General features: G+C 44.5%; 1 protein-coding gene across 3 annotated transcripts in view; it reads right to left on the minus strand.

The window, feature by feature from the left end:
* Positions 1-26,264, minus strand: part of TOPBP1 (DNA topoisomerase II binding protein 1) — a 248,317-nt gene that overhangs the window by 45,273 nt on the left and 176,780 nt on the right. For 2 of the 3 annotated variants that reach the window (XM_029589328.1, XM_029589327.1), the window contains exons 23-24: positions 21,898-22,006; positions 13,689-13,852 (exon numbers count right to left, since the gene is read on the minus strand). In XM_029589328.1, the coding sequence (XP_029445188.1) occupies positions 13,689-13,852; positions 21,898-22,006 (273 nt within the window). Of the gene's footprint in view, positions 1-13,688; positions 13,853-14,538; positions 14,662-21,897; positions 22,007-26,264 lie in introns of those variants that run through there. The other variant, XM_029589329.1, reaches the window with a different exon arrangement.

Below are 26,264 nucleotides of genomic sequence, written 5' to 3' on the forward strand. Positions count from 1 at the left end.
TGGCCTTTAGGGCAAACAATTTGGCCAGTGTGGTTTCCACTGCCATCCTCTTGGAGGGTGCATGGCAAGGAAATTTCACGAACTTGTCCAGAGGAATGTTGTGGAAGTCCAGATAGTATCCCTCTTGAATGATGGTTAGGACTCACTTGTCCACTATTATCTCATCCCATCTTTGGTAGAATAAGGCAAGCCTGCCCCCTATGGCTTCTTCCTGTGGATGGGTCAGCTGATTCTCAATGTGGGGTGCGGCTGGGGCCTGTGCCAGAGCCGGCTCCCCTCTTGTTGTGTTTGTTCCGAAAGGACTGGCCCCTGTCTGCGGGGCTTGATATGTACTCTTGTAGGGTCTAAAACGCTGTGATCCTCTGCCCTTAGGTAATCGGGGAGAGGGGCGTTGGCTTCTTTTGTTCTTGTCCTCCGGTAGCCGAGGTACTGGGGATTTGCCCCATTTGTCGGCTAACTTCTCCAGTTCGCTTTCGAACAGGAGGACTCCTTTAAACGGCATTCTCGTGAGTTTCGTCTTGGAAGTCGCGTCGGCTGACCAACTTCAGAGCCAGAGTTGCCTTCTGGCTGCCACTATGGATAAGACGCCCCTGGCTGAGGTGTGTACCAGGTCAGAGGTCGCATCCGTGAGGAAGGATACCGCTGGTCCTAGTGCTTCAACAGGCGTGGCGGCGTTCCTGGTCATGGATAAGCAGGCGCGTGTCACCACGGCACAGCAGGCAGCAATCTGTAGTGACATAGCTGATACGTCAAATGACTGTTTAAGGATGGATTCCAGACATCTGTCCTGGGCATCCTTGAGTGCCGCTCCTCCCTCGACTGGGATGGTAGTGCGCTTTGTGACAGCGCAGACCATGGTGTCCACTTTGGGGAACAATAGGAGATCTTTGGCTGAGGGTTCCAGTGGGGAGAGGGCTTCTAGGGCCCATCCGCCTTTGAAACTGGCCTCCAGAGCATCCCATTCCAGGTCAGTCAGCTGTTGTACGGCTTGCAGCAGAGGGAAATGGCGGGAGGCTTGACGGAGTCCCTCTAGGAGAGGGTTCGTCTTCAGTTTCCTTGTGGCACTAGTGCCCGGGATGGCGAGCTCCTTCAAGCTATGAGCCACAAGATCTGATAGCTCATCTTTGGAGAAAAAACGTCTCATGGTTCGGTAAGGTTCCGTTCCTGGAGGAATTTCCCCTTCCTCCAGGGATTCTTGACCTTCGTCCGAGGTGTCCGTGTCCCCTATGGTGAGGCTTTTGGCCAGGGGAGGCACGTCTCTGGAGGTCCTAGATGGCCCTGGGAGGTTAGGGTTGCATGTGGACAAAGGTGTGTAGGCCTTTAAAGAATTCTACTCAGGAAAAGGATCCAGGGTCTAAATTGAAAGCCGCTGCGTCCCCACGGAGCCCCGTATGAGGGAGGCTCGTGCTGGGGGTAGAGAGGTCCAGTGTACTATCAGTGGATCCGGATTCCTGTACTGGCTGGGGAGGGCCTTGACCTGGTTCTCCCAGAGCCGCCTCGCACTGTCGGCACAGGGCCATGGCCTCTTCTTGCTGTGCAGCTCTTATGTGGCAGGCTGGGCAGAGGGCTTGTGCCTTGCCCTTCTTGGCCGGTGGTGCCATGGTTTATGCACGTAGGATCGCAGGAAGCCCCATTTAATGCGCGCGCTGGAAGGCTTACTTATACGCTCTGGGTGCACCGAAGATGTGCGCGCACAGGTTTAACTTATGCGCCGGCACCGTTGAGCGTGTGGCTGTGCGCCCGGTCTCCTCGTGTGCGTCGCTGTGAGCATGGCACTTATGCGCGCGTCGATGTGCGCACAAGTAAGTTGTGCGCACGGCTCAGTTAGGCGGACAGGACGGCAATCAATGGGAAATTGCGTCAGCGACCACACGAGCAATATGGTGACCACATCGGAGGGTCTCCACGTAGGAGGACCTTCGTATCGGATCGGGGTCTAGCCCAAACGGGGCTGATCAACCCGATAGCACAGACGCCGACTAGCGATCTGTGCGGCTTTCCGAGCCTCGGAGACCGGAGACTTTTAGAAAGTTTTCTACCTTACCTTGTCTCGGCGTTTCCCGGGTTTCGTTCCAGGAGGTCTCCGGCTGCGGGGGGAGAGGGAAAAGTAACTTCACCGCTGCATTCGGTGTTGCACCCGCTGTCTCTCAGCCGCTCCCGTTGCCAGGGGCTAAGTCCACGCCAGGAACCGGCTGCTGGACTGAGGCTTACCTCTGAGGGATCTCGGAAATCACCTCAGGAATTCTCAACTGGGGGAGGGATCACCGCAGGAGAGCGGGGCTCGTCTGTAGAGGTAAAGTTTCTTCTTGTTTGGAATTTTTTTTGGTTTGAATACTCTACTACTGTGCAAGTGTGTATAGAGTCCCGAACTGCTATGGAGACGGAGAAATACTGAAGAGCAGAGCTTCCTGCAGGGATATATGTACTGGTGGTGACGTCAGATTGAAATCTGACTCCGTCTCCACTGCTATCAGGAGCACACTATACCCATTGGTCCTGAGTCCATCTGCTACATGCTAGGAAACTGCTATTAATCATAGAATAGACACTACAATTACTAGCATTAGTAGTATGGGATCTACTTAATGTTTGGGTACTTGCCAGGTACTTGTAACCTGGATTGGCCACTGTTAGAAACAGTGGCCAATCCAGGGCTTGATAGACACTTGGTCTGACCCAGTATGGCAACTTCTTATGCGCTTATGTTCTTATGAAAGAAGGAAAATGCCAACCTGACTCTTCAGAGCTGCTAATGCATAGCCCCCCCCCCCCCCCCGAGCGAGGCAGAAGAAATCAGGCCATGTGCAACTGTTTCTTTCCCCCAGTACTGCTGAAAACCAAGCCGCGGCAAAGTAGAGAGTTCTTCAATTTAAACTTTTTTTTCTTAAAGCTTTAAGCAGCCCCTTGTTTACCTGCCAGAAAAGAGGCCTGAGGTATTCCGGTGGGGGGTAGAATAAGAAGAGGACAGCAAGAAAAAAAGATAAAGAAATAAAAGACTCAAATGGAGGCAGTCTCCTGTACCTTCAGAATCGCTGAGCTCAACCAGGGTCCAAAGGTACCAGGAAACATATAAGACGTACTCCACCAGAAGAAGAAATCTCTGGGAGCTTTATCCACTGCCTGCTCAACAAGGGGAACAAGACAACTTGTTGCCCATAAACAACGAACTTCACCACAACTTGTTTATTCAGCCCACAGACTGAGGCCCTGGTAACAGGAACAATTTCTGAACAATTTCTCCTCCAAGATAGATCTAGCTCACTTCTGGGAGTCTATAAATCCTGCTGTAGCAGTCTAGTATGTGCCATCATGTGCTGGAGGCAGATAATACTTGTTGTTGGTAGTGATATACCATCTCCAATTCCAGTGCTGATGTCACTGGAAAAAAAACTGCTCTCTGTTTCTATTTGCTGTCAGTGACAAACATGCATTTGAACTGGTCTAGCAGGATAAGGCATGGCAGTTTGCACAAACTGATCAGGTAAACCCAAACAATTGCTATTCTAGATGTTGGTATCACCCTAGTAGATTGAGTCCTGATTCCAACAAGGTACAGACATGGCATGAGCATGAGAATTATGCATGGCATGGCACAGTGGGGAAAACCTCTCGACAGTTTGAGTTGAAAGTAACAACACTGACTATGTTTCCTGGGCTGAAGTGAATATATTCTGTCTACTGTACCAGATGAAAGCCTCAGATGACTTTGCTAATAGTGCCAGTATAAGATTTTTAAAAATGCCTATGTTCAACAGTCTTACTGGGACTGGATCAAGATGAGTACAGTCTCTTATCAAAAAACAAACAAAAGGTCTCAGAAAGCAGAAAAGATGCCTTTCTTCCAAAGAGTTTTTACTGTGGATGCTCCTGCCTCTTTGATGCTGTTTTGTCTTGTTATTTTAATGTTTCATAAATACAATTAAGGCAGAAGTATAGCAGAAGCAGTTTGTCTTCAGAGAAGACAAACTGAATTATGGAAGGAGATAGGAGAGCGTGAGCTGTACAGTTTATAGACAGAAAATGAAGAGTAATTTGTCTTCCCAGAGAAAGGCAATGTGTAGCCTGCAGTATACAAAAATGCACACGTACTAAGTAAAAGCAGAAGAAAGGAATAAGTCATTTCGAATCCTGAGCAAAAATGAGAAATTACTATTTACCTGATAATTTCCTTTTCTTTAGTACACACAGGTGGATCCAGAACCAGTGGGTTATGCCCCTCTACCAGCAGATGGAGATGGAGCAAAGCTGAAGTCATGGTATATATATATATATATATATATACTCCTGCAGTGACATCAGCCTGCTAGTAACCTCTGCAAAAGCTAACTGGGGGCAAACTAACAAAAACTATTATTAGCAAACAACCAGTCCAGTACTCAGTCAACAAGAAGTCACTGAGCTCAAACAAGAAGTGCAACAACACTAGTTTAGCGACTGGATTGAAACTTACCAGTACTCCCTGGAACACACAGCCACGCAGGAGGACCACAACCATTCAGCAGCCAAGGGTGGGAAAGTGGATCCACCTGTCTGTACTAAAGAAAAGGAAATTATCAGGTGAGTAGTAATTACTCGTTTCTTAGTATTCAGACAGGTGGATCCAGATTAGTAGGATGTACCAAAGCTACTTCCGAACAGGGCGGGAGGCTGTCCACAGTCCAGTCAAAACCACACATGCGAAGGCTGCGCCCTCCTGGGCCTGTACATCCAGGTGATAATGCCTGGAAAAGCTGAGTAAAGAGGACCATGTCGCAGCTCGGCAAATGTCGAAGGAAGCCAACAATCTAGCCTCCGCCCATGATACTGCTGAGCCTAGTGGAATGAGCCCTAACCTGACTAGGCAATGGCTGCTCAGCATCCACATATGCAGCCGTGACTACTTCCATAATCCAGTGGGCTAATGTAGCCTGCGATGCCAGCTCACCCTGTTTACTTCCACCATGGAGAACAACAGGTGATCTGTCTTCCTGAAAGGTTTAGAAACCTCCAAATATATCAAGATATGCTTCTTGACATCCAAGGGTCATAACAGATGATATTCCTCTGCATCTCTTTCCCCGTCCAGAGATGGCACGGAAATTGACTAATTCAAGTGAAAATCAGAGACCACTTTTGGCAAAAAGGAAGGAACTGCAGCTGTATCGCAGCTGTATCGCCCCCGGAGTCACTTGTAGAAACGGCTTCCAGCAAGACAAAGCCTGCAGTTCAGTTACTCGATATGCAGAACAAATTGCCACAAGAAACACAGTTTTCAAGGTCAGTAACCTCAAGAAAAGGTTACGCAGCAGTCGAAAAGTAGGGCTCGCTAAAATAACCAAAACTAGACTAAGACTCCACAAGGGCACCGGTAACCGCAAAGGAGGAAGATACTCCACCCCTTTCAAGAAATGGGCCACATCTGGATGAGCCAACAAGGGTCTACCATTCACCTGACCTCAGAAACAGGCAAGAGCCACTACCTGTACCTTTAATGAATTAAGGCCCAACCCTTTACTCAATCCATCCTACAAAAATTCCAAAATGAGCATGATCTTAACCAAACAAGGAAGAACCCCTTCGATCTTCACACCAAGCCTCAAACACTCCCCAAACCCGCACATAGGCTAAGGAAGTGAAGAATTTTCTTGTTCGTAGCAAGGTGGCAATCATCGCAGTAGAATAGCCACGCTTCAGCAACCAAGCCCTCTCAAGGACCATATCGTAAGACAAAATCGAGTTGGATTTTCGTGAAGAACAGGCCCCTGCTGTAGCAGATCCCTCTGCACCAGAAACAAGAGGGGGACAGGTCACCAGGAGCCTTTGCAAATTTGCATACCATGGTCTCCTGGGCCAATCTGATGTCACCAGAAGTACCATCCCCCTATAACTCTCGATCTTGCGAATCATTCTGTCCAACATGGGCCACGGGGGAAAAGCATACAGCAGCTTGTCTTCCAGCCATTCCAGCAAGAGGGCATCTATGCCCAAGGACTTTGGATCTCTGCTGTGAATGAAGAAGTGAGGAATCTTCGCATTGCGAGAAGTCGCCAACAGGTCCATTAAAGGAAAGCCCCAGCGATCCACTATTAGCTGAAATGCCTCATTTGACAATTCCCATTCTCCTGGATCTAGACTGTCGGCTGAGAAAATTGGCTCTTATATTGTCTTTTCCTGAAATGTGCAAGGCTGAGATCTACTGAAGATGCATGCCACCCATTACATAAGTTGGTTCTTTTCCTGCAACATTTGCTGGCTCTTGGTTCCTCCCATGTGACTGATGTAAGCTACTGTTGTTGCATTGTCTGACATTATCTGGACCACTCGACCCTGCAATCTGTTGTTGAACCGCAAGCATGCCAACTGAATCGCATGGGCTTCCAGCTGATTGATGTTCTAGACAGATTCTTCTTCTCTCCAGCGCCCTTGCGCTTTCAGCTCTTGACAGTCAGCTCCCCAACCCTGGAGGCTCGCATTTGTCGTGAGTACTAGCCAGTCCAGTGACTTTAGGGAAACCCCCTTTCTTAGATGATCCGCTTGTAACCACCACTGTAGTTGAGAGCAAACCTCCATCGGTAGGTGAAGCCGAATCGAATAGTCCTGAGATTGTTGGCTCCAACGAGACAGCAGATTGTGCTGAAGAGGATGCATATGCACCTTCACTCATGACACCATCTCCAGGGTCACCGCTATCAATCCGAGCACCTATAGATAGGACCACACTATCAGGCGTACTGTGCTTGTCAATAGATGCACCTGCACCATCAGCTTCTTAATACAGCCCTCTGGCAGGAACACCCTGTTCTGTTTCATGTCGCACTGAACACTGAGATACTCTAGCGACTGTGATGGCTGAAGATTACTCTTGGCTAGGTTCACCACTCAACCTAGCTCCTGCAAGATCACATTGCGCAAAACCCAGAGGCTCTCTTCCAGACTCTTGGCCTGACTCAGCCACTCGTCCAGTATGGGTGTACCAGGATCCTATGTTTTCCCAACTCCGCTGCCACTACCACCACCATAACCTTGGAAAAGGTTCTGGGCACGGTGGTCAAACCAAAAGGTAGCACTCAAAACTGATGGCGCCCCTTGATGCTCTAGTCAAATGGGAATATGTAGACGTCAAACTCCCCTGACTGTACTGCCATTGTCACTGAGCACAAGATTCCCCTGTGAAAACGAGTCACCCGCAAATGACGGTTGACCCCCCCCCCTTCAGATCCAGGATGGGGCAAAAACAGTCTTCCTTCTTGGGCACAACTAAATAAATGGAATATCAGCCAGAATTTTCTTGAGATGTGGGCACTGGAACCACAGCCTGCAGACTGAGGAGGTTTGACAATGTACACTCAATTGCCTGTCTCTTCTGCAGAGAGTTACAAGGAGAAACCATGAACACGTCCCAAGGAACACTGTGAAATTCCAGCACATAGCCATCTCATATCACCTCCAGAACCCACTGGTCTGACATGATTTTGACCCATCTCCGATAAAAGAGAGAGATGACCCCCTTATCTCCTATTCCTGGGGGTGGGTCAGCACACCTTCATTTAGAGGATCAGGGGCTCCATATCCGAGTCTGTACCCTGTGTGGACTGCCAGGGACAAAGGACTGAGACCTAACCATAGGCCAAGACCTCTGAAAGGTCGCTCCTCTGTAGGGTCAAAAACGTTTGGATCCTCTAGTATGACCTCTTATGCTGAAGGCGCACTGCATCTGTTTCTTATTCTCTGGCAATTGAGGAATCTGGGACTCACCCCACTTACTAGCCATTTTCTCCAGCTCATTCCCAAACAAGAGTGAGCCTTTAAAGGGCAACTTCGTAAGGTTAGACTTGGAGTTTGCATCGGCCGACCAATTTCTCAGCCATAACTGATCCCTGGCCGCTTACCAAAACCACCCCTCTGGCCGAAGTGCGAACTAAATCACAGCTTGCATCTGCCAAAAAGGTGGCTGCTGGTTCCATCACTGCCCTGGAATTAACACCAGAGTCATTGACTTTCTGAGAGAGAAAAACAAGAGTGAGTGAGCCACCAGTGAACAACAAAAAGCCATTTGCAAATTCATTGTCATTGCTTCAAAGGCCTGCTTAAGGATAGCCTCAATTCTCCTATCCTGTGCATCCTTCAAGGCCACTTCCCCTTCTACAGGAATAGTCGTCCGCTTGGTAACGGCACACACAAGCGCATCCACTTTCAGAAAGCACAATTGCTCTCCTGCAGCTGGATCGAGGGGGTACAGTCCTTCCAAGACTCTTCCCCCCTTAAAATTAGCTTCCAGGGCACCCTATTCAAGATCAATCAATTCTTGAATGGCCTCCATAATAGGAAAGAAACTTGAGGCTTTATGCAAAGAAATCAAAACAGGATCTTTCTTTGGCTCAGACATGGATTCAACCCCAGGTACTCCCAGCATCTTCAATATCTGGAAAATCTGAGCCGGTAACTCATCTCTACAAAAGTACCGCAACATAGTTCTATATGGCTCTAATCCTGGAGGAAGTTCCCCATCCTCTAGGAAGTAAGGATCAGCTTCGTCATCCATGCCATCTGGGTCCCTATCGGAAAGACCAGCAGCAGATCTAAGCATACTCTGACGCTTACCCGCAGCACCAGGCGTGTGGGATTTTGCTGCCTGCTACCTTGATCTATTAAGATGGGCCGGGGCAGAGGACTGTACTTGAAGAAAGGATTGTAATCCTTGAAAAATTCTACCCAAAAAAAGGCAGAGGGATCCATGCCAAAACTAGGGGGCATCTGTTCTGTGCCCACGAAATTACCTTCCCCCCGCTGACGAACCGATTAGGGGAGCTGCAAAGTCATTCGACCCTTCTGGTAGCTCTTTTCCTAGTCCCGCATCAGGCTGGGAAGAACCAGGCTTAGTAAAATCAGATGAAGGCAATTCCTCCTGAACCTCCAAGCAGCGCTGACACAAGTTAGAGGGAACGCCAGGCTGAGATGCCCGAATATGACAAGCAGCACAAAGAATAAGGCGCTTAGGTTTCTTTACTATAGGCGCCATCAATCATTCAAGTAGGCTCTAACAGGCATCTGAGAAGTGTGTGTCCAGCTGTAGTCACGCTACAAAAAAAATAGGCACCCAAAAATTAGGCATCCAAAATTTAGGCACTCAACACTGTGCCTCGATGAGCGTCCAAAAACTGAGCTCCCATGAGACCGCTTAGATTGTGCATGTAGATAAGCGCACATGTGAACGCCCAGATAGATGCCCCTAACCAACTGGCCGCCCAACCAGGTGCCCAAGCTGGACGCACAGCCGGATACACTAGCATGAACTGCGGGAACTAAAGAGGGCAGCTGAAACTGAAGCTGAAACTGAAGAGGGCAGCTGGAACTGAAGAGGGCAGCAAACGCCTCCCTCCTCTCAACTACAATAAATCAACTATAATATATCTCAACTACAACAAACCACGACACTAAGATCAGAAGGAATTCCTATCACTGTCAAGCCAACAGCCAGCCCAAATATGGCTACTTCTCCCAACATGACTCATCAAAAAAGACACAGATACCTGATTAATATCCCCCTCATGAAATATATCAAAAACACATATCTCACCTTCTTTCTCATAAATGCACAATCCTTAACCAAAAAATTCATATTAATTTCAGACATACTACAAGAAAAAAAACCAGACTTGTAGCCATAACCAAAACCTGGTTCAAAAATACTGATCAAGTCATAACTAACCAATTAAACAACAAGGCATATGACTCATTTTCAATCCCACGCAAGTCACACAGAGGAGGAGGGCTACTCCTCATTATAAAAAAACACTTTGCAATGAAATTGATCCCACCACGATCTCCCAAGAAATTACGAAATATGTCTCTTCGACTCAGAAAACCTACAAATATGCCTAGTATACTGCCCTCCCAAACTTCTAGATAACGAAATCTCTCCATTCCTAGAATTCCTAATAACACACATTAGTATGAAAAAACTGGCAATTATACTTGGCGACTTCAATATCCACACAGACGCCAGCCCCAGATCACAAAACTGCCAAACCATGCTCGACATGCTGCTATCAAGTCTAAACCTAAACCAACAAGTGAACAACCCCACTCACAAAGCAGGACACACATTGGACCTGATCTTCACAAATCAATATTTCTCAGACACATCAATATCACACAGACCAGTCCCTTGGTCCGAACACTACCTCTTACAATGCACGACACAAGCAAACATCAACAACTCATCAAAAACAAATGTTTCACTATCTTTTAAATACCGTCCACCCTTCCAAACCAACACTCTCCAACAAGAACTCGGAAAACAACTAGCAAATCTAGACCTTTCCAATATAAACAATGCCATTCAATCCTGGTTCCAACTTACAGAAGAAACTGCTAATAACATAAACCCTGAGAAAGTTAAACAGATAAAGAAAAACAGAGAACACCACAATCCATGGTTCAACTCGCATCTAAGAATATCGAAATCCAACCTCAGGAAAACAGAAAAGGAATGGCAGAAATACAAATGTCCCGTGACACTACAAAGATACCGCACGCAACTCGCCAATTATAAAAAAATGATTCTGAACACTAAACGTGACTACTATAGCCAAAAGATCAAAAACTCCACCAACAACTCCAAAGCCCTATTCAACATCGTAAACAACCTCATATCTGAAAACAACAACTCCCCCGCAACGGAAACCAAAAACTTAAGCCAAGACCTAGCCATGTTTTTCAAAAACAAAACAAACAAAATAACTGAGACATTCAATAAATCCTCGATATCAGATGACCAAATATCCACAACAAACATAATACCATGGTCTAATTTCGAACCAATATCAACCACTGAAACAGAAAAAATGCTAAGAAAAATAAACCCAGCACGTCATGATCTTGACATAATCCCAACACGAGAGCTAAAGGAAACTGCCCACACCATAGCCCCAACCGTTGCAGCAATTATTAATAAATCTCTCGAAGAAGGTGAGCTTCCAGTCAAATTAAAAACTGCAACGATCAAACCAATATTAAAGAGGAAAAACCTAAATCCAGACGACCTGAACAACTACCGTCCAATCTCAAACCTACCCCTTCTTGCAAAACTGACAGAAAAAGCTGCCCTGACACAGCTCAATGAACACCTCGAAAACAACAAAATCTTACACCCCACCCAACACGGCTTTAGGAAAAACCTCAGCACCGAAACCCTACTTCTCAACCTATCAAACAATATTCTAAGAGGTTTCGATAGCAATCTAAGCCATTTACTAATCCTACTAGACCGCTCCGCTGCATTCGACACAGTAGACCACAAATGCCTAATATCAAGATTAGCAAGCATAGGTCTCTCGGACAGAACTCTAGATTGGTTCACATCCTTCCTAAAAGATAGATATTTTAAAGTCACCCTCAACAACAAATCATCTGAAGCCACCCCCCTCGAAACAGGAGTACCACAAGGGTCTTCTCTCTCGGCCACACTCTTCAATATTTACCTACTCCCACTCTGCCAGCTCATCTCAAATCTTGGCGTAACATACTATATGTATGCCGACGACATACAACTCCTCATTCCAATAACTTCCACCGAAGATACACTAACGCTAGCAGCCTCCTACCTTGAATCAATTAGAAACATGCTAAACAACCTAAAATTATGCCTCAACATGAACAAAATAGAATGCATTCTGATAGAAAGAAAAACTCAGGATCTACTACCTATCCTCCCATACAAATAGACAACATCAGTATCCAACTAAAAGACAACGTAAAAGACCTCGGTATATGGATTGATAGCAAAAAGAAATCAGACCACATCACCCCTGTACTCCAAGGTCTACACTGGCTACCGGTAGAAAAAAGAATTGAATTCAAGATACTGACAATCTTGCACAATGCAATACATAAAGCAGAGAACACTGTCCTCAACAACATAATACAGATGCACAGATCTCTACGCACAACAAGAACCGCTAGTAAACTACACCTTGTCATACCATCACTCCCATTAGCTAAGCTATCTAACACTAGAAAGAGAGCCATCTCCATTGCTGTACCGAAACTATGGAACTCACTACCAGATTACCTGAGCTCTCAGAACAACATCAAATCTTTTAAAAAAGAGCTCAAAACATGGTTCTTCAGTCAAACTTTCAAAGTTGGCATCAGCTAATGACGCTTAACTTATTGAACACGTAACCCCCCTCGGTTATGCAATGATAACACAATGACTGATTAGATATATTGTCCCACTCCAAGTTGTTTCCAAATCACACATGCTCTATCTATTTTTGATCAATACACGGTTTGATCTCAGTTATACCGTGTATTGGTATATACAAACTTCTAAATAAATAAATAAATAGATGTGCAGGAAAAACATGCGAAATGCCACCATGGCCTACCATGCGGTGACCAAGAAAAGTCTGAGAGCGGGGCCTAACCAAAAGGCTGCTCAACCTGCCAGGCTGCCCATGTCCCCTAAGTTTCCCCAGAGGCGGGAATGAACATCGGATTGGCACGCCGAATACAGAGAGCAGAGGGAGGAGGAATCCCTACAAAACTCCCCTACCAATCTGTTTTATTTATTTATTTATTTTTATTCCTTACCTGAGCTCAGCCCGTTCTGGCCAAGTACAGAGTTGGTTTCTGGCTGCGGGGGGAGAGGGCATATACCTTCACCATTGCGCTCTGCTTCCTGCACTCACTTGCCTTTCAGCTTTTTTTTTTTTTTTTATACAGCTAAGTCCATGCTGGCTGAAAACCAGCTACCGGACCAATGCACTCATCTGAGAAAGGGATTCAAAGATATCACCTCAGGAATTTTTGACTGAGGGAGGGCCCATAAGATATCACAGGAGAGGGGAGAATTAATTTATTTCTTCTTTTCTCCTTTTAAAACTTTAACCAATCCCCAGTAGGAAGATGCACGTCCACCATCTGCTGGAGACGGAGAATAATGGCAGGCTGATGTTAGTGCAAGAGTTTATATACCATGACATCAGCTTTGCTCCATCTCCATCTGCTGGTAGAGGTGTACATAAACCACTGGTTCTAGATCCACCTGTCTGAACGCTAAGAAAATTCCCTTTTAAAGATCAGTAACTCTTAACAGCAACAAAGTCCCAGCTAAATGTGCACCGTAAAATATAGTTTAAAAGAAGAGCCATCTTTACAGACTATATCTAATTGGATAGTTCCACTCATTCATATGAGGCAATATAATTAAAGTCAACTGTGCACCAAACAAAGACCTCCAAGCACTATTTCTAGTAGAAAAATGTAATATTTCATTCTCAACAATCCACACTCAACTGGGGTCAGAAAATCTCAAACACAAAAATGAGTACATGTTGAATTAAAAACAACAAATCAGTCATATGAATTTTAATTTTACAGCACAGTCAAGTCAGCAGGTGCTTCACTTTGATTTCTATGATAGAGTTATTAATAAAAATGGAAGAAAGAAACGGATCCAATTATAAACTGAATGATGATCAGGTTCACCTGACACCAGGAGTAAAGTTATCACCTGAAATGGTCAAAAATCCCCTACACATATTTCACTGCTGCATTTAACTCCAGATTAGTTGACATTTTGTTTCAAATTCACTTGGATACTTCTAAAAGATTTTTGACAAAGGTGAAAAATTGGGATATCACAGATCTAAAAACAATAATAGTTGGTCAATACTAAGCGTGTAATATGAATAAATACATACCTGCACAAAGCGCCCCACTGCTCTGCAGGACTCCAGGTATGAGCGATGAAGCACCCACTTTCCAGCTGCCATCGAGGCCAAATACTTTTCATTTCGGAGAGGATGCCCCACAATAATGTGCGTGCAGCTCGGATCAAAGCACTGTTTTTCCAGTACCACCCCACCTTAAACCATGAAATGGAAAGGTAAAAATACTTCCTACCTGATTATTTCCTTTCCTTGAATATAATCAGACCAGGCCAGACCAATGGATTATGCATGCCAACCAGCAGATGGAGACAGGGGTGCAGCAAGCTGGTAAGAAGCGGCTATTCTTTTAGACTGTAAATCACACATACAAGGCATCATAATTTTAAGTATAGCGCTTATGGCATATATATTATAATAACTTAAAGCACTGTATCTATAAAGGTTCTATTCTTAATGGCACACATTGTATGGATCCAAATTCAATGAACATTATGAATGACACTGAACTGCTTACCCACTTAGAGTTTGACATCAGCGTGAAAGAAAGCCGATGTGAATCGGTTATTTACTCTTTCGGATAGTAGAAAGACATGGGGGCACTCCATGAAGTTAGCATGGGGCACATTTAAAACTAATCAGAGAAAGTTCTTTTTTACTCAACGCACAATTAAACTCTGGAATTTGTTGCCAGAGGATGTGGTTAGTGCAGTTAGTATAGCTGTGTTTAAAAAAGTTCTTGGAGGAGAAGTCCATTACCTGCTATTAAGTTCACTTAGAGAATAGCCACTGCCATTAGCAATGGTAACATGGAATAGACTTAGTTTTTGGGTACTTGCCAGGTTCTTATGGCCTGGATTGGCCACTGTTGGAAACAGGATGCTAGGCTTGATGGACCCTTGGTCTGACCCAGTATGGCATTTTCTTATGTTCTTATGTTCCCGTCCGTACGGGGATCGCTACAGCGTCCGACGTGGCACAGTACATGAGTGGTCTCTTTAAATTCCTGAAAAGCCCGCCAAATCTCGGGGTTAATCTCTATCATTCGTGGCGATTAATGTACTTGTTTTCAATGGTGAATTTAACTACTATGGAGACACATGTCGCCAAATAAATATATGTGGATTACAGGTTATTCTGGTAAACTAGAAGCACTGTTCTCATGACATCGTATACCATTCTATTTTTTCATTCAAACCTGCCAGTTCCACTGTTTGTAATTTGAAGATCCAATAGTTTTCTCTATAATTAAGTTTCATTTTACGATCTCCTCCTCTTTTGAACACGGGGATATGTTCTAAAATTGTCCATTTAAATTCTGCAAATGTGTGTTTTCTAAGGATGCTATGTGGAACTATTGGTGCCTTCATATACTTAGTATTTAGACGACTCCGTTGTTCAATTAGTCTTACCCTCATTTTCCTTGATGTACGTCCTATATAAATTCTAGGACATGGGCACTGTAAGGCATATATAACATGGTCACTATTGCAATCTGCATTCTGTTTACGTTTGACCATATATCCTGAAACTGGATCTTGCCATACTATGCCAGACATAGTAGTGTTGCAAAAATCACATTCTCCACACGCTTTATGTCCATGTATTTCCATCTCTATGTGCTGATCATCTGGGATGGCCGCTCTCACCACATATTGTTTTATATTACTTCCTCGGGAATATGAGAACATGGGAGTTTGGCTGAAAATAGAATGTGTTTGTAAGACATGCCAGTTGTCCTGAATGATGTTTTTAATTTTAAGTTACTAGTGCGTAGGGTTTGTATCAGTCTTATTTGTTGCATTTTCTGATTCTCAACAGGACATGAACTGGTGTTGCACTGCTGCCTTTTCATAGTTAGGGATATTGCTGTTTGAGTTCTTGGAGTTAGTATTGCTATGTTATGGCGTATGCTACACATGTGCTGGGGTTTTTTTCAGGTTCTGTATTTTACAATGCGCCTGGTAGTAAGGGAGTTTGTGTTTCTGTTACTGAGACAGTACCAGAATCAGAATGTATTTTTTATAAGGTGAGTTGTATGGAGAAATCTTCTCTGCATCCATTGTTTGGGGACCTGGGGAGGGGGGTGTGGGGGCAGGATCCTATGTATGCAGAGTGTATGTTTACATTTACCTCCATGATAGTCAAGTGTTCAGTGTGTCACGCTTGTAAGCATTATCTGCCAGGTGTGTCCCAATAGAAGAAAGGTTGAGAACCACTGGTCTACCCTACTGCAGATTTTTTAACCCAGTCAGTCACTAGATTCCATACCAAGGGTGTTCAATTTATTTATAAGTTTCCTGTGCGGAACTGTTTCAAAGGCCTTAATGAAATCCAAGTACACTATGTCTAACATTCTCCCTTGATAGAACTCTGGTCACCCAATCAAAGAAACTGACAAGATTTACCTCTAGTAAAGATTTACCATGCTACCTCAGATCAAGTAATCCGTTGGATTCCAGAAACTGGACTATCCTCTATTTTAGTAGCGATTCCATTAATTTTCCCACTGCAGAGGTCAGACTAACCATCCAGTAGTTCCAGGCTTCCTCCTTACTTCTACCTTTTATGAATGGGAACCACATCTGCCCCTCTCCAGACTTCCAGAACTATTCACAACTCTAAATAAGCATTGGAAAGGTCAGCCAGTGGAGCTGCCAGACTTCTCTAAGTTCCCTTAATACTCTTGGATGAATCCCATCCAGCCCCATCGCCTTATCTACTTTCAGTTTAGTTAGCTTCTCACAAACATATTGTTCTGAAAATCGATTGAGGTTTACTTCAATGCCAATCTTATCTGTATTTGTTTTATGTGGTCCTGCTCCAGGCCCTTCCACAGTGAACACCGAACAAAAATATTTTAAGCAATTTCACTTTTTCCCTGATCGGCCTCTACATATTCCTCCCCTTCACCTCTGAGTCTCAAAATTTCACTTTTGGACTTCTTTCTATCACTAACATGTCGTTAAAAAAAAAGAAAGTCTTGTTCTCTCCCATTTTACCGTATTTGCTATTTTTTTCTTCCATATGAATTTTTGCATTCCTGACTACTTTCCCAGTTTTTCCAGATATTGTTGCCTGTCTTCCACCTTCTGTGATCTCTTGTAGTTTGTGAATGCTAACCTTTTCTCCCTTAACTTTTCAGCTACTTCTTTAGAAAAACATAGTGGTCTCTTTTTCCTCTATCCTTTATTTACTTTCCCAACAAAAAGGTTAGCTGCCCTTATAATATGTCCTATTAGTTTTGCTAACTGCTCTTCTGCTTCCCCTAGATTTTCTCAAATAGCTAATGACTCCTTGAAGAAGTCCCCTATTTTAACAAAATTAGTTTTCCTGAGGTCTAGGATACTTGCATTTGAATGAACCTTTATCTCTTGTATTTTAATACTGAACCATACCATGTGGTGATCACTGGATCCCAGAAGATCATCAACTATAACATCAGAGATGCTATTCCCATTGGTAAGCAGCAGGTCCATTATCACTTCCTCCCATGTGGGTTCCGTTACCAGATGACCAATTCTCCTTGCAGATAATCCAGGATCTCTCTGCTTCCAGAAGACACTGCAGCTTGGATTTCCCAATCAACATCCAGCTGATTGAAATCCCCTAACAATAACATCTCTCCTTTCATAGCAAATTTGTGAATATTTTCTTTTTTTATTATAATTATTTATTTAAAATTTGTGAATATCTTCTATTAAATCTCTATCCTTCTCCTCTGTCTGTGATGTAAGTTTGTATATTGCATCAATATAAATAGAAGTTCATGCCCTCTTTTCATATTAATCCACAGTGCCTCCTCTTTACTTAGATTGTAAGCCCTCTGGGGATAGGGAAATACCTACAGTACCTGAATGTAACCGAAGTGATATCTCAGATCGAATGTCGGTATATAAAAATAATAAATTAAATAAAAAAAAAAATAGCCCTGCAATTCTGTTGCTTTACTATTACTTTTTATATATGACAACATACCTCCTCCCTTCCTTCCTATCTGAGACAACCTTCGGAAGAAAGGAGGGAACTGATGAAATTGGACCCTCTCTCTCGTAATAGTGAGAAAAGGTTCCCTACAAGAAAGAGCTTTGTAACACTGATATCCTGCAGGTTGAACAATTCGCAATCAGGAAGACTGTCTTCAAGGTCAGCAGATGCAGAGAAATAGATTTAAGAGGAGTGAATTGAAATCTTGCCAGAAAGGACAAAACCAAATTCAGATCCCAGAGCAGGATCAGAATTTGTAATGAAGGCCTGATATGTTTCACCCCCTCAAGAAATAAGACACATCTGCATGGGAAGACACAATGGTCTACCTTGAATATGCTCCCATAGCAAGAGAGAGCAGCCATCTGCACCTTCAAAGTGTTAAAGAGCCAAGCCCTTAGAAAGGCCTTCCTGCAAGAAATCCAAAATCAAAAGAACTGACACTGCTCCAGGCATACACTGACAGCCAGTGAAACAACTCTCAAACATTCTCTATATGCAGATACAATCCAAGGAAGTGGAACATTTCCTAGCTTTCAAGGAAATGGCCACCACAGCCTAAGAATAAACCTTCTTCACTAAACGTGCCCTCTCAAGTGCCAAACTGTAACACAAAATTGATCTGGATCCTCGTGAAACACAGGACTCTGGGACAGCAATTCCTTGTGGGACAGAAGCCTTAGAGCAGTGGTTCTCAACCCTGTCCTGGGGACCCCCCCAGCCAGTTGGGTTTTCAGGATATCCACAATGAATATGCATGAGAGAACATTTGCATGTTATGGAGGCAGTGCATGCAAATGTTCTCTCATGCATATTCATTGTGGATATCCTGAAAACCCGACTGGCTGGGGGAGTCCCCAGGACAGGGTTGAGAACCACTGCCTTAGAGGATTGCCGCAAAGCAGATGCTTGAGGTCCGAAATCAACAGTCAATTTGGCCAATCACCCTGGCCTTTACTAGTTAATGGACCAGCTTGCTTTCTCTGTGGTCCACTGTCCCTGAACAAACAGCTTCTAACAGTGCAACAGACTGGCATCCAATGTTATCGTGATTCAGACTGGGGTCATCATTCTCCAATACAGTCTATCCACCACTGCAAGGTTAGTCTTGTAGACTCCAGCAGCATCAGACATTTGGAGTAGTCTTGAGAATGGGGAGATTCCATCTGAACAGCAGGGCCCTTTGAAAAGGATGCATAGCACTAGATCCAATACTACTGCCATTGATCTAAGAGTCTGCAGGTAGTGCCACACTGTCGGATTCCTGACTGAACTGAATGTCTGGATCTGACCATACAATTTCTGAATTCTTTAATCTGTAAGATGAACACGTCCTGTCTTCGTATCAAACTGAGCTCCCAAATAATCCGGTGTCTGAAATGCCTGCAGATAACTCTTGGGGAAATTGAAAATCCACCCCAACTCCTATAACAATTGTATCATCCGCTGTGTGGCTAATACACTTTCTTGAAACCACTTTGCTCTTATTAACCTATCATCCAGATAAGGGATAACCAAAATACCTTCCTTGCACAACATGACAACCATAGCCACCATAACCTTCGAAAAGATTCTTGGGGCAGCTACAAACCCAAACGGCAGCACTTTAAAATGATGATCCTTCCAAATTAGAATGCGAAGTTAAGCCTCCATCAAGTTCAGAGATGACAGAAACTATCCTTTCTCTACCACCATAATCATCAATCATAAGGTTTCCATCTTGAAGTAAGTCACCTTCAAAACATTGCTGACTCACTTCAGGTCCAAAATGGGATGAACGGACCCCTCCTTTCGGAATCACGAAATAAATGGAGTAGCAACCTAAACCTTCCTGTTCTTTTGGCACTGAAATAACCGCTTGTGGATCAAGAAATCTCTTTAGAGTAGACTTCACAGTCTCTCTTTTCTCTACCTAATGACAAGTGGAAACTATAAAAGTGTCACAAAGTGGGCAAGCAAATTCCAGAGTGTATCTTTTTTTTAATTTTTTTTATTACAATATCTAGCACCCACAGCTCTATCATGATCTGGGCCCACGTTTGGTAAAAAAAAAAAAAAAAAAAGAGACTGGTGACTACCTCACTCTGGCACCAGAGATAGGGTTCCCAAACACTCATTATGTTGCTCTAGGGGAGCTGGCCCCCACAGCTCTGTGTTTACTTCCCTTCTTTGAACAAAAGGACTGGAACCTGGAAGAAGATCTTGACCTGAAGAGCTCCGACCTTGCCTAAATTTCCTGGAGTCACAAAACCTACTGAAAGATGAGTAACTCTGAAATGGCACTCTTGTTCTATCTTCCAGGAGCCTCAGTACCTTCGAGTCACCTCATGCCTTTGCCATCTTTTCTCCAAACAAGAGCCGACCCTTACATGGCCACTTAGGTAAATTAGTCTTAGAGAAAGAATCCACCAAGCAATTGTGCATCCAGAGGAATCTCTGAGCTGCTATTATGGATGCTAACCCCCTGGCCGAGGAACATAACACATTGTATCTAACATCTGCTAAGTAAGCATCTCCTGGCTCCAAAGGCGGGAAATCCTTCCCTAACACCTCCTGGGCATCTTGTGCTAGATGCAGCCCAGATCTTACCATAATGCAACAACATGCAGAGATTTGCAGAGCCATGCTTACAAACTTAAAGGCCTGCTTAAGCAGGGACTCTATTTTTCTGTCCTGAGCACTCTTAAGAGCCACCCCATCTTCCATTGGGACGGTGGTGCATTTAGTCACCTAACATACCAGTGGGGTCTACCCTGGGAAAATGAAATTTCTCCTTCACCTATGGGTCCAGCAGATACAGCTTGGGGAGGAAAAGGCCCAGTTTAAAATTAGCCTCTGAAGCCTCCCATTTCAAAATCAATTATATCTTGCTTAGTGAAGTGGAAAGAACCGCCAAGACTTCTTTAAACGGACCATAGGGTCCTCTTCGGGAGCTGAAGCCTGCTCTTTTCTGTCATCCGGAATTTGTAACATGTTCAGGATATGAGAAACCAGGGACACCAATTCATCTCTATGAAAGACACGCTTCAGGATGCACCTCACACTCCTTCCTCCATTTCTCTCACAATCTTCCTAAGGGTATCTCTTAAAATCTTCCAGGACGTCTTCTGAAGCAGACGAATCCCCCTCTGTGTGGCTCCTTCTGGAAATCACCATCTGTGCATTCAATTCTGCCGACTAGGTACTAATGTTGTGGAATGACAGACTTCCTCCCCCCAGGGCCTGAGAAGTGAACCCAGGCCTTCTGCATGGCAGTGCACAGCCTCTAGGCTGGCCCCTATGGACCAATATTTACAGAAAACGAAACTTGATATGCAGAGGCTATCAGGATTAGTAAATAGCACTGAATGCAAGAGAATCATAAACTTCTAGGTTTGGGTTTTCTGGTTTTAGGCAAAGTGGCAGGTTTGAGGAGAGGTTTTGGATGAGGTTATTGTGTGTTTTGTTTACAGCATTATGTTTTTGAACATTGTTATATTGTAGTTTAAATTGTGATTATTATTTTCATTTTATTGGTTGTAACACTTGAAAAGCCATTTGGTGTTAAGTATAAAACAAAAATACATTTAATATTAATATTCTATTGCAAATACAATACTGAATTGCCAACTTGCCTCCATGCTATCAGTCCTTACTTTATAATTCCCATCCTAATGCATTCTGCTTGTTGCTTAACCCAACATCCTGGTTTTCCATTTGACATCCTAGTGCAGTTAATGCAGTCCAGCCCTTAATTTCCCGCAGGATGCATTGCGAATGGGAGTTATAAAGTAAGGACTGGAGTAATATGATGACATGGAGGCAGGCTGGCAACTCTGGCAATGGGAAAGGTGACAAGAGACTTGGACTGCCACACCAAGGATGAAATCAACAGAGAAGTGGAAAGCAAAGAAAGCAAAACTTGGAAGGAAGAGTCTGTGAAAGAAGGCACTGTCATATAAATCAGGACAAATAAATGCCTATATTATAATCATTATCCCAGTTGAAAAAAAAAAAAAAAGAGAACCAAAGGCCCAAAATGGTCTTGAGCTGATGATTATAATCCATTTTCTCACAGATTATTTCTTATGAATTTTGATGTGTTTTTATTTTCCACTATTGTGTTCAGCTCTGACAATGAGACAGATTAACAAACATGAGTAATGGGAAAATAATAAATGTACACGAAACTTATTCATATGATCATCAAGAGCAGGCAATCCTACCCTTCCTTCCAAAATGTAAAAAAATATCAATATTTTGTCAGTCTGGTTACCTAGCTCTTCAATCAGATGGCAGTAGTCGATTCTTTCCTGCGGGTTGAGAGAAGACAGCTGGAACCTGTACTGTTTTTCTGGTTCTGTCTCTTCATCTGCTTCAACCACCTAAAATTAAAATAATTTTTTAAGCACTCCTTTGGTTTCACCTGCTTAACTGTTTTGAATTTAATATACTACATCATATAGAAGCTTTCTGATACCGAAGGTCAAAGATGGATAAATGTGAAGCATCCAAAAGCAGCAGCTGGTATCTCAGCAGACTGAAAAGTAGATTTGTTTACATTTCCAAATTAAAACCAACATTTTGGTCATTGATGCCATGGTTGGAGAAGGAATATGGCTGCTGCTACTGTGGTGACCCCTGAGGGCAAACAAGCGGTGCTGAGCTGGTGCCTCAGGCTGGTAAAGATTCATTAATCAACCAGGCATTTATTTAACAGTTCTTATATACCGCTTATACAATTGAATAATTGATCTAGGCGGTTTACAATTCCATCTTGGGATGGGCAAGCTAAGATGTCAAAACGTGAGCAAGCAAGCCAACAGAAAAACTGCAGTGTCATTCTTGCCAAGACTGAGATGTTAACCTTTTATTTGGAATGGAAATGAAAAATTCTGTTTAATTGGCTGAGGTGTCTGTTGCTCTTTTATATATTTGACCCTGCTGGAGGTTATGTCCATCCTCCTATACTATGGGGCAGATTTTTAATATTACGCGCGTGGGATTCATTTGTGCGTGCTACCCAGCGCGCACAAATGTACACCCGATTTTATAACATGCGCGTGCTGTCGCGCGTATGTTATAAAATCCAGGGTCGGCGCGCGCAAAGGGGGTGCACATTTGTGCACCTTGCGTGCGCCGAGCCCAAGGGGAGCCCCGATGGCTTTCCCCGTTCCCTCCAAGGCCGCTCCGAAATCAGAGCGGCCTTGGAGGGAACTTTTTTTTTAGCTCCCCCCCACCTTTCCCTCCCTTCCTCTATCTAACCCACCCCCCAGCCCTACCTGAATCCCCCCCTACCTTATTTTGCTGAGTTACACCTGCCAGCCGGCTGCCGGTGCGCGAACCTCCCGCACAGTGCCGTGCCAGAGGACTCAGGACGCCCCCAGCCCCATCCTGGACCACCACCACGCCCCTGCCCCACCCCACAGCCACACCCCCGACCGCCCATTTTGGAAAGCCCCGGGGCTTGCGCGCGCCGCTGAGCCTATGCAAAATAGGCTTGGCACGCGCAGGGGTAGGTTTTCGGGGGTTACGCGCGTAACATTTTGAAAATCTACCCCTATATGTGTATCTGCAGGCAGTGCAATCTCTTGTTTTATGGAACTTGAAGAAAAAAATTATTTATTAGTGGCAGCTATTATTTAAATGGATCAAATTTGGCAATCACGTTTTCTGCACTGGATTCCGGATTCTACACTTAAAAATAAAGGAGCACATGTCCAAGCATTTGTCTCATGAATAGAAAATAAGGAGAGCAAAAAACCCCTGGTCAGGGTTGAAAATATATGCCTAATACTCACCTGCCTCCCTGGAGAGTCGACTACTTAGATAAAGCTTAGCACTACAAATTGACTGAGGGGCTCACGAGGCAGCGTGCAAACAGGAACTCCCAGGCATGCTCAGTAGTAAAAAGCTTTACTGAGCTAGAGACAAGGGGCCGTTTGGTGCTGTCAGACGATGTCACCCACATGTCATGGCTAATTCATCCTACTATCTACAGAGAACCCCATTTATGGTAAGCAAACTAACTTCCCTTGCTTCCAGTGCTTGGGATTATCTATAGCTTCAAGAGTCCTTGGCAGCCTCCTTGGTTTATGGTTCCGTGGGTCAGGGCTCACATTCGTCATCTGTAGTTTTCTCTTCTCTCTCAATAATCCCCTCAAACTCAGGACTAAGATATTCACCTTCCCCACCCAAAGTCACTGAGGTGGAATCTCTTGTGGTGGTTGTCACTGCTGAATTTGCTGAAGGGAATGTGTCTGGAACCTCCTCCATAGGAACTCCTCACAACAAATGCTTGATGGCGTGGGAAGCCCACTTTCAGAATTAGGTTGCTTGGGGACTCTGGTCACAAAAGGAGGCTTCGTGATTCATCAACAGACTAGAAACCTTAGCCATCAGGTTAGTTTTGCTTCACTTCTTGCCTGCAGTGCAGGGAATGGCAGTCAATTCTTTATGACAATGCCATGGCATTGACTTATGTGAACAGACAGGGAGGCACCTGAAGTCAAGGGCTGTCCAAAAAGATGAGTCTTCTGTTTCAGTGGGTGAAGCAGAATCTCCTACAAATTTCTGAGTCTCCCATGGCAGGACTGGAGAACGTCCAGGCTGATTTTCTCATAGAAACATGATGGATTCCAGAAGAAAGTGGATCAGTTGAATCTCCGTCACATGGATATCATGGTGACTTGAACAAATGTCAAGTGTCTTCAACCGATGTAGGGAGTATGGCTCCAAAGGAATAGATACTCTAGTCCAGCCATGGCCAGAGAGAGCGCTATTATATGTGCATCTTCCCTGGCCTCGGATAGGGAAGATCCTGAGGAGGATAGAAAGGCACTCCTCACTGGTAATTCTAGTGGCTCCAAAGTAGGCAAGATTATTTTGGTATGCAAATCTTGTAAGGTTACAAATTGATTCCACAATCTATTTCCTAGGAGGTTGGCGTCTTTAAAATCAGGGTCAGATTTTCATGGAGGAGCCAGTTTCATTTTATCTTATGGCCTGGCCCGGCTCTTCAGAGGTTGCAGTTATGCAAGAAGGGATATTTCTTTTCATTAATTTCAACTCTATTGAAATCCCAAATTAATTCCACTTCGCTGGGTTATGTTTATGTCTGGCATCTATTTGAAGCAAGCTGTGAGGAATGTCCTTTATCACTGTGGTGTTTGGATATTGCTAGCATCTTGACTTTTCTTCAGAGAGGGTTTGATAAAAGTTTAGCCTTGAATTCTCTGAGGGTTCAAGTAGCAGCAATCTCCTATTATAGAGGTAGTGTCCAGGGGATATCAGTTGCCTGCCATCTCAATGTTTATTGTTTTCTCTGAGCAGTGAAACATGTTCAATCTCCTTTTAGGCCTTGGATTCCCCTAAGTGGGATCTTAATCTTCAAAGCTTTAATAAGTTCACTTTTTGAACTCCTTAAGGCAGGGCTGCCCAAACCTTTAGTCGATGTGACCCCATTTTAGCACCTGAAAATTTGCATGACCCTAGATGATTACCAAAACAAATTATCAGGAGTGCAGACCCCTCCATCAATCCCTCCCTTCTTACCCTCCCTCACTCCAGCTAATTCCCTCTCTCGACTTCCATCCCTTCCAGAGGACTTCCTCTCCCCAGGGAAACCCTCTCTCTCTGTGAAGGGTAGTGTAGGTGTGAGTCCTTTGTGCTGCAGTGTAGTTGACACAGCCTCACAGGTGAACCTACTTGGCCTACGCCAGCAGCTGGCAAATGAGCCCTGTAGTGGGACAGTCTGGAGCTTCACCTATGCTAGCCGCCTTTCCTGCAAGTTGAGCCCTTGAATTCTGGCAGCCAGCAGGACTTAGGTGGGTCCCTAGGGCAGTGAAAAGAACAAATGAGCCTAATGGCTTGCTGGAGTCAGGGTATGCAGCAGACTAATGGAGTTGGAGACGGCCAAGATCGGGGCTGGCAGCTAACAAGGATGGTCGGGTCCAGGCAACAGGTCAAGATTTAGAGGGGCAGGCCAGGGGTAGACAAATACACACTGAAGACACTGGATGATACAGAAGGGCAAGGCAGGCTGAACAAGGAAGACAAGGTGAGGCAAGGCAGGATAAAGAATCAGGAACATAGGAGACAGGAACTGGGAATTTAAGGCAACACACACTGCAAAAGCAGGAGACATTTTGCTGAGGCAAAGCAGGTAGGTCCAAAGAGAATTTATATATAAGACTGGGCTGCTGACATCATCCAAGAGTGCCTCTTCCCCCCTCTGATCTTTCTCTCACATTCCATGCAGCATATTCCCTTTTTGTCATTCCCTCCCTCCCTCACCCTCCACAGCCAATCCCTCTTCACTTTATCCAACCCTCAAACCTATCCTGCTTTTCATCCATCTCTTCAAACAGTCCTTTCACCAAACATCCCCCTGGGCCAGGGTCAGTGGCAACATTTTCATTTGGTCCTGGGCCACAGGTAAATGACAACTGGTGGGAATAGAAGGCAAGCAGCATTTTACTTGGGTGGATTCAGTGAGGGCTGAGGAGAAAGGAACAGTGGCAATCTCCTCCTATCCCCTTCATGGCTAGTCCCAAACTGACTGATCTGCAAGTGGCAGCAGCTTTACTAATGAAAGTCAGCATGGGGCCTGAATGCTACTGCAAGCTCACAGGGCCTGCAGCA

Source organism: Rhinatrema bivittatum, chromosome 2, assembly GCF_901001135.1.
Source record: "Rhinatrema bivittatum chromosome 2, aRhiBiv1.1, whole genome shotgun sequence".
Classification (NCBI taxonomy): Eukaryota; Metazoa; Chordata; class Amphibia; order Gymnophiona; family Rhinatrematidae; genus Rhinatrema; species Rhinatrema bivittatum.